This window comes from Ptychodera flava, chromosome 11 (assembly GCF_041260155.1).
Source record: "Ptychodera flava strain L36383 chromosome 11, AS_Pfla_20210202, whole genome shotgun sequence".
NCBI lineage: Eukaryota > Metazoa > Hemichordata > Enteropneusta > Ptychoderidae > Ptychodera > Ptychodera flava.
Window position 1 is genome coordinate 22,270,642 of NC_091938.1, and position 9,643 is coordinate 22,280,284.

At 38.0% G+C, this 9,643-nt stretch overlaps 1 protein-coding gene across 1 annotated transcript; it reads right to left on the reverse strand.

Annotated features, from left to right (window-relative positions):
- Window positions 1-5,417, reverse strand: LOC139143832 (uncharacterized). Its single transcript, XM_070714412.1, has 6 exons — window positions 5,154-5,417; window positions 4,331-4,441; window positions 3,621-3,722; window positions 2,741-2,845; window positions 2,038-2,319; window positions 1-937 (listed from the first exon to the last, which is right to left on the reverse strand). The coding sequence occupies exons 1-6, from the start codon at window positions 5,208-5,210 to the stop codon at window positions 863-865; spliced, it is 732 nt and encodes a 243-aa protein (XP_070570513.1). The 5' UTR covers window positions 5,211-5,417; the 3' UTR covers window positions 1-862.
- Between the last annotated feature and the right edge of the window lie 4,226 nt (window positions 5,418-9,643).

Consider the following 9,643-nt stretch of genomic DNA (forward strand, 5'->3'; position numbering starts at 1 on the left):
TTGACAGAGAAAGAAACAGCTTTAATATTTGCCACACTTCAGTTTTCTTCATTACAACATTTTAAATTTGGAATTTGAATGGACCACCCATCACAGTGGAAGCAAAACCATGTGCACAAATTCTCAAATAAATACTCGCTTGTACTGCCATCCAGTGATCTTTCAGCTGTACTAAGTCTATACATGTTTACTTCCATTTTCTATAGGAGATATGGCATCCTTTTCATTCTAGAGTATAACCATTGCTGATAGCCTATTGGCTTATTTGCATATCGATGTCAATATCAATATTCTGTGTCAATGAATGTCAACTTGCAAACTATCGATAGCCACTACTCTTTAACTGCCCTTGGGAGAATGCCGTGTCAGAGCCACTATATTGTTACTGATTATATATATATATATATATATATATATATATATATATATTATTTATACGAGTTTCTTTTGTATGTTGTTAACTAAAATCTAATTTGTTTGTATTGAGTCTTTGTATAAGTCACACTGTTCAGTCTATAACATGTACACCACATATTTGCTAGTTTATCCTTTTGATATCCACACACGTGTTGGCTTACATTTTTCATTTCCACAAGCTTTTATGATCACATTAGGTAAATCTCTACGGGATTCATTGCACTGTTCATCAGGCATTAATGAAATTATCCAGAAACCATCAAAACACTTTGAAATGGATTTTGCAGCCTATAAATGATGCAGCAACTTAAACTTTCTTGTGTTATACGTGTACAGACACAATTTGTGAGAATGAATCTTTTGTGGATATGCAGTCAATGTCAATCATCTTTGAGGCGATCAATCCAACACTGTCCATGGAGAAACTCTCTCTAAAATAATCCTGTCAATTTCCTGCTGGCCAATCAGAGTCCAGAAGTATTTCTTCAAACCAGTCATTGTCTACTGCATCTGGTTGGCTCTGTAAAACATTTTAAAGGAAGGGTTACATTAGCAATTATTGGATTGATAAACGCAATATACTTGAGTATTCCAAAATCTGTTAAAATGAAAAGACCTTCTATTATTAATGTAATTATTAATGTAGTAAGTGACAGCAGTGGGATGAGATATTAAAATAGAGTTCTACTCTCAGCTGTATTCACAGATGGACCATTAGTGGGAAGTTGGTTAAAATGCTGACATGCAAATTACCTATTCAAGAATGTGATAATTTTTTCCCAAAATTTGAACTTTTTTTTTGCTGCAAAATTTGTACAGCAAGAATCAACTTCCATATGTTTTTTTGTTTTAGAAAGCAGCATGGGTGCAAATTTTTCAGCAATTCTTGCTGTTTGACCATGACCCTCCCACAGTCTGATGGGCCACCTATATGTCATGATTGAGAACAAGGACTTTTCATCAATAGCATAATTCAGATCTTCCTTTTATGTGATAGACTCAATACCACATGATGTAAACTTCAATCCCATACAACCATGCCCACATTGCTCCATTCTGGTAACTTTGACCATTGGTTATCCACACAGTAGTTGAACCATTTAAGTCTTTGTGACATTTAAGAACATATGATTGTGAAAATTGGAGGCACTGCAAAGCACTTAGCAAAGGGAGCAAGCATATGGCATGTGACATCAATGCCACAATATTGATATAACAACTTCAAATACTATAACTACCTGCTGTGCCACCTTAATTCAAACATTTGATTGGAAGTTTCAAACACAGGGGCATTAGGAGTGAATATTTATCATACATATTAGACAGATCATACCTCACTATACTGTAAAATCCCCATGCCCGTGAAATGTGTGTCAATTATCACCTAATGTCAGCTGTTCCATGTCATATTAACATTCATTGAATCTAACAATGACACTAACACTGTTATGACACAGGGATGTAGGGAATTTGGATAATGAAATCTATGTACAATCTGTCAGTAGGGAGACTGTTCATCTTATCATAAATATCAAATGCTGACAGATGTAAGATGGAAATAAATTCACTTTGATAGACTGCAGTGGAAATGTACCTATCTCTGAGGGCTTATATACTAACCAGAGTGACATCCACAGCTGTTTTCTGGCTTCCTCGTTCAAGGCACTGTGAAGGATTAACTTCTTCAGTATAAGCTGACCAATCTTGTGCCAGCAAATTTGTCTGAACATTGAAAGCATCTGAAGAGTCATGCTGTGATGGGAATTCTTTATCAGCCCTGGGATTACTGTTATCAAGCACAGCATCACAATCTGGTGAAAGCAATGAGTCAATCTCCTCCATTTCCTCATCAGTGAAGATGTTGAAGTCCTTTTCAAGTTCAAGGATTTTCTGATCTGTATTCTTTTAAAGGGAAATATAGGTTGACATTGCTTTGAAATGTGACACCACTAAACTGTCATTCGCTATGATTGTTGAGAAATATGAATATCACAGCGTGACAGACTTCAGAGGAAATTACACTTGTGTAGAGCAGAGAGAATTATTTATGGGATGTCATTACAGTAATCAAGTATGAAACTTGCGCTTTCAGACAATCAATGGATGGAGCAATAACGGGCCAATAACGTAAATAATCATCTTGCTCCACTCCATTATTATTTCCCGCCAAATATGCTAATATTTTCAATTAATGTTATTTAGCCACTTGAAAGTAAGCTTGCTTGCCGTAAAAAGCTTCTAATTACACTTTCCTTTGTTTGCTTTTATTTTCATTTTTTTGTGTGTTTTTGTGTTAGCTCCATACAGATATAATGTTACTCACCATATGTGATTGGTGTACATTTATCTCAGTACCAAGAACCCTTTGTACATCTGGTACCAACTGTAATGGTTCTTCCTGAGCTGATGGTTGATAATTTTTCCATTCCTAAGTCAACCAAAATATGCCCAAGCAAACATGTAAGAATTAAAGGCTGCTCCTCAGGACATATGTCTTAAAATCGGATATTCCTCCCTTTACTGTTTTATACGTGTATTGTAGTTGCCAGCTTAGGACTGACACTTTTTCAGCCTTTACAAATCATAATAGTAGAGAAGGTTCCATCTCCATTTGCCTCTTCTGCAATACTGATGGAAGTTCCAGATACCCAGTCTGAATGTCATGTTTAAAATTGTAGACATGTGTATAATGGTGCCATCTGATGCAGCCTACAGCCAGTGGGAGATGATTTTACTTTTTGATAACATTTTTGGAATGAGTTTTCCAAGTAGTTTTGCATTTAAACAATTTTGCAGCTGTGTTGCATGCAATACTATCGATCTAAAGTAATTGGCTGAGGAGCATAACATGGGTAAGATATGTAATATTGGAATCTGAAGAAAGATATATTGGAAATCATAAATAAACGGAAATCATAAATACACTGGTTTTTTCAGTTGTTTAGTATTACCAGCATTGTGTGGTTTTTGATATATGTTTCTCCCTAGGATTCGATTGTGTTTATTTCACTTTATCATTTATCAATATACTCGCAGTGAGATTTGTTTTCACTACTGTGTATCCTGTAAACTTTGAAATGCTACATTTGTCCTCAGCAGTTATTTCAGTAAACCATTTATCTTTGTCTCAAGAAATGCTATTGGGTCTGGCTTGTATATAGGAGAACACCCAAACCATAAGTTTATACAGATAGGTTAGCTACCTTATTCTGCTTGTCTTGTGGTACAAGGTATCCCATTCTTTGACAAGCTATCCATTCCAATCTACTTCTTATCTCATTGGACATTTCATGCACATCTGAAACCTGCAAAGAAGCAAGTTGCTATATTTCACACTGCCATTTTAATAACAGTATAATATTTTACCATGTACCTTCTATGCCAAAGTATTTGCATTTCCACTTGTAGCGCTGCCAAATGCTCTTTTTGCATGGTTCATGTTAAGGAAACAACTTATCATGGTGTTTTCAAACTGAAAAAAGATAATGTCCATATAATTTGAGAAATTTTGCTGTCGACATTACAAATAAAGCATAATTGTCCCTTAGAATATAACACTAGAGGTCAGAATTGGTAATATTAGTAGTAAAGTACCTGTTGAGTGTTGGATGGTTACTCTGGCCTCCGACACGTTTGTCTGTTCACCATCAAACTCTTTGCACGTTCAGCTTTATTACAACTCTGGAATGTTTTCCACATATGGCAATTTTTATTACACAATTTTGAAGATTTAGTTTAATCATGGAGGTAGTAGAGACTACTACCTCCATGGTTTAATGTATATAGGCCTATATCATACGTATTCAGGTCTACAAAAACTATCGTCTTCTGTATTTTCTACGTTGTTTTTCATATGGTACGTTTACAAATATTATGCATAAACAAAGAGTTGAAAGCGTCACTCCCAACCAACCTGTAATTTCTTGAAGCAGGCTTGTCGAAATACATCACGTGTGCTTCTGCTGACCACTGTATGTATTGCACTCGTTATTTTACAAATTGAGGTCTCTATTACAGCATGCTTCTGGACAATGGGAAAAAAAGAATGTAATTCGACTATTGCAACTTAAAGAGATAAACAATTATAACGGTAATTTATGACAAGGACGGTAATGGGTCATGCTCTTTAGTGCAAGTAAATTACCTTGTACGTCGCAATTATGAAGACAACGAATATTTAATTTTGTTGGCATCATATTTTTGCTGTCCAGGCCTGAAACAAATATTCGACTTCCAACCGTGTATGGTGGGACGAAACATAACATTTGACTATTTCTGGCCTAGGCTTGTTCAGTTTCGTTTCGTGTTGCAATACGACTTTGTTTCAGAGAATTGTCAGATTAGGCCAAAAAAAGAAAAAGAAATGTTTCTGGTCAGCGCGCGCGTCACTTGAACAACAGCGCGTCACCGTTTTTTTTTCTGTTTGTGGCCGGCAGCCGTGGCTGACACCAAACCAAAATGGCTGAAGAGAAAGAGAAAATTCTTTGGGGGGCATGATCAGTGACTGCATGAATAGTATATATGTGACTATATTGATAAAACTATAAAACTGACCCTCCTCCCTCCCTTGAGGGAAAATAAAATAAAATAAAATAAAATAAAATGCGCGTCGCCGCACCATTTTTTAAAGAAAAACCTGACCAGAAACATTTCTTTTTTTTTTTTTTGGCCTTATAATAGTTATTCCTTTCAGCATCAGTCCACACCTTGCGTTCAAGTATGGCAAACACCCTCACCTCTACAGTCGTTTTTACGTGGGGTCGCTTCTGCAAAAGATCGTGCTCGGAATACATGGCCGCTGCACAACTACACAAATTTCGGGCGACGTCAAGAGGTCGACATACTCTCAGTAGTCTGCTTGTCCTCGCTGATCCGTGCCGCTATCTCAGCTGTTGCCCCGAGTATACCATCATTACATATAGTGGTAGTGAGCAGCGAAACTGGGTAATTTCTTCCCTGAATGTTTAAATTGGCAATGCCGAGCCTGTTCGTATCATACTGACCAGCATTAGGAGCACGCGCTACATGCAGAATGTACACTTTATTTCGTCTGCTACATGTAGCAAAGTCGTGACACCATTTACCTCGTACACGAACAGACTAAATGTTTTACCTTTGATTGCAGCGCTATTGATTAGTTTTGTTTCCAAGAGTAATTTACTTCAGGAAACACTATCAAATATTTAATATTAGGATTTTGATCCAACTTACGTTACCTATCTTATGTAAAAAAGAATATCTACATTGCCCAAACCCGAGCCTAGGTTACGAACACTAGATGGCGCTATACCCACCCATCGAGGTGTCCCGTTTGCTGTGCGTTGCAGATCGTAAGCTGACATCTCTTGTGAAACGTAGAAGCACTACATTGACGTTCCTTTCAGTTGTAGATTTCGGGAACAATCCTTAACAAATGAATTTCAGATTTATGAAGAAAAAATTGGGTTGCAGATCAACCAATGAAGGCGCATAATGATAACATTTATCAAAGCGCCTGCGAAACTGTCGAGTCAGCATTTTTTCAAAAGCTTAGGGCCTAAGTTTCTTTTCTAAAGAAACAGCATGGTGACAGCACTTGTTAAACATATGAACCAACACTTTTGTAAAAGTGTCAAGAAAAAAGAAACAGCTTATGGGGAATAGCCGAACTCTGCACTGCATCAAACCGGGTAAGTCGCGTTTCGGCCGAGTTTGGAACAATGGAAGACACCTGGAATTCAAGGTCATCTTTGGAATATCATCGCAGAACAGTACTCTGAGCAGAGCTCAAGCATAAAATGGAATAGCAAAATCTCGAACATTATTCATCTTAAACAAGGAACTAGACAAGGTAGCACTCTCTCTGCTGAATTATTCAAAGTCTACACGAATAGCACATTAGAAGCCATTCAGAAGTCTAACTTCGGTCTCCGCATCGGTCATGTTTACCTTGGCAGCCCTACCTGTGCAGATGATGTAGCACTTCTTTCTTCAAATCCATATGAAATGAGGGCAATGGTCCAAATTGTGGAAGATTGTGTGAACAAGAAAAGACAAAAGATCAATACCACAAAGAGCGCTTACATATCTCGTTTCAGTAATAACACTCCAAGCTCAGCACAAAATTATCCTACAGTCAATGGTGCAAATATCCTACCATGTGATGCAGCTGTTCATCTTGGTGTTATTAGGACAAGCGACGGAAAGCATAATATCGATCAAAACATTCAGCTTGCACGAAGAACCATTTACCAACTACTAGAAGCTGGTCTACACGGTAAAAATGGCTTGAATCCAATAATTTCAACAAATATCTGGAATGTTTTTGTTATCCCTAGATTAATGTATGGTTTGGAGGTTATTAAAGTCAAGAAGCAAGATTTACTTTCACTTGAAAACTATCAGAAGAAGATCTTAAAGCAGCTACAGCATCTACCTGACAGATGTCCCGATTCCATAGCCCTGTTACTCATTGGTGCGCAGAAAATTGAAGCTGTACTTCATAAGGCTATGATCTCTCTTTTCCTAAATATTTGCCGCCTGAAGAACTCTATCGAACATAATCTCGCGTTACGACAGTATGCCATGAAAGATTCAAAGAGCAAGAGTTGGTTTGTCAGTGTCAATGAACTTCTCATAAAATACAACTTTCCCAGTTTCATCTCGTTACTACAAAATCCACCCACAAGATATAAAGGAAAAGAGCTCCTGAGGAAACATATAGACGAATTCTGGCATGCAAAAATCACCCAAGAAGCCACAGAGAAATCTTCATGTAGGTTCATCAACCTTGATATTTGTAGCCCGAACAAGCCTCACCATGTCTGGTCCACAGTCAATTCTGATCCCCGTGATGTAGAACGTGCTAGTGTTAAAGTGAAGCTCTTAACTGGTTGTTATATGCTCCAAGCGAACAAAGCAAGATTTAATCAAAACAAGGTGAACCCAACTGTAGGCTATGCTCAGATGGCCCTGAAGATAGACTGCACTTCTTATGCCTTTGTTCTGCCAGCGCTCACCTGCGTCACAAACATTTCCAGCATATATGGGACACCATGATTAACTATAATGTATCCTCGTCCATTGCTCGTTTCCGTGACTCACCCATTGAAATGTTACAGTTGCTTCTTGATGCCTCTGCCTGCTTTCCATTGCACCGGATTAATCTAATTTTTTCAATTGAACTAATCTCTAGACGTTTTATTTTTGATTGCCATGTTCTGCGTACACGAGCCATAGACGACCAGAACAACATTACCTCGACTGAGGGTGCTTCTATCTAAAGGAGGGATCTCACTTACAACAACAAAAACAACCTGGCCAAAACATTGAGCGTGAGTAGCTGTGGGTCCATAGCTGTAGTGTTTCCGGACGGAATTTCTGACTTTTACGTGCTGGTTTTGACTTGTACGTTATTAACGCATATGGACCCACTGCTGGAGCGTGAGCAACATTCCAGTCACCCCTCATGGGTACGCGGCGCCAACGTCAGTGAAAGTGCAGGTGCCCAACGACAACGTTCACTGTGAGGTGACCAGAATGTTGCTCACGCTTTTGTTATAGCAATGTGTACATCGAATTTGGCCGAAAATCACGCGAAACGAGCGTTTTTGGAGCAAATTAAGTATCAGGTATGGATTCTGAGAATGATAGGGAACGATCGACGGTTACATGATAGATGAACTTGTTAATTTTCACAGTAAAATCGAACTTCGAAGATGACATGGTGGCATAATCCATATACGACATAGCCATTTGGTTTCCTGACTTTCTTCTTCTCATGCATATGTACACACGTCTATGGGGCGCAGAGCGGAATAGACCACAGGTGACTGTGCAATGGCTCATATAGAGTCGCAGACACAGAACGCGTAAGCGGATGACACTCAACGTATTCCCTGTATAGAGCCATTCTATGACATGGAAACTTGCGCAGACTGATCATAGCGAAGTTTACAAGTACATACTTGTACATGTACCTTTTTTTTTAGCCATTGACTAGAATTCTACTTTATTAACATAATCTCATAAGTACACTACACGTCATTGGTTACTATTGGATACTAGAGATAGTGTCTCATCCTGGTGGCTTCCATCACTTACCACTTGTTAATGTATATAGGGTGAATATACTACATTCCTCCCCGCTAAGTTTATATGTCCGGTCAGAGTTCAGAGTTCATAACGTAGAGTTCATATGAGTTCAGTTAATTCCTAACTATATGCTAACTAAAATAAAATGCAATCTACTATGCCGAAATATGACGTATGATTTTTAGCATGGTGGCGCCCTCTACGGTAATCGGAGCAGGAAATCTTGTAGCGTGTGTTGCCTTGTTTGAAATTGTTTTTTGCAGCAGGCAAAGTTTGCTTTCCATGTCCCATCGAAGATTCAGAGCCAATATAAATAGAACTTTTGCGAATTTTCCGTAACATTTTGTATTGACAAACTTGCATAGAAAATCAATTCATGAATATCTTTCAATGGATAAAATTATATCAAAATTCTTGAATTTGACTGAAAGTTTGAAATCATGTGCAGACTGCCCAAAATTGCTGGAAAACAGTGTCATTTTGCTTAACAGTGTAGCAAATAGTCACAAACCCCACAGAATGGTTACACACACTCCATGACATTTCATGTTATCCCACACATCATTGAAGATGCCTGTCACTGATGATAATCTGGTATACAAGGTGAACTGCATATATAGGTGAATATCACATTTGTACTGTGCCGAGGATTGACAAGTACCACTCCATAACTTTGTTGGCACACACATTGTACTGAAGTTTCTTTGTAACATTGATTGATTTCATTGCCAAGGTTCATTCAGTGTTGTTGCACACAGCAGACAAACTCCCTGGCGAAATACTTGAAGGGGCCGAGTTTGTTTTGAAAACAGTTAAGTGTCAAAAGTACTTTCTACTTATCCTACTACACAACTGGGTTTATTGAAGTCAAAAGGCTGAACAGGAAAACTTGAATCAATAGTTTAATTTTCTTGAGTCTTTGCTTTACAGGAAATGAAAAATCAAAGAAAATAATGGAAAAAACAAAGTGACAAAAGTTGAGAAAAGTACAACAAGAGAAACCATCAGCCACCAACAGCAGTGTATGGTTCACATCATGTTCATATTCCGCGTTTTTCACCGCAGAGTTCAAGCAGTGTTCAGGGATTCTCTAGATGAGGTGCTACAACTGCTGTTGAGTTGCTGATGTCAAAAACTTGCTGTCATATTTATA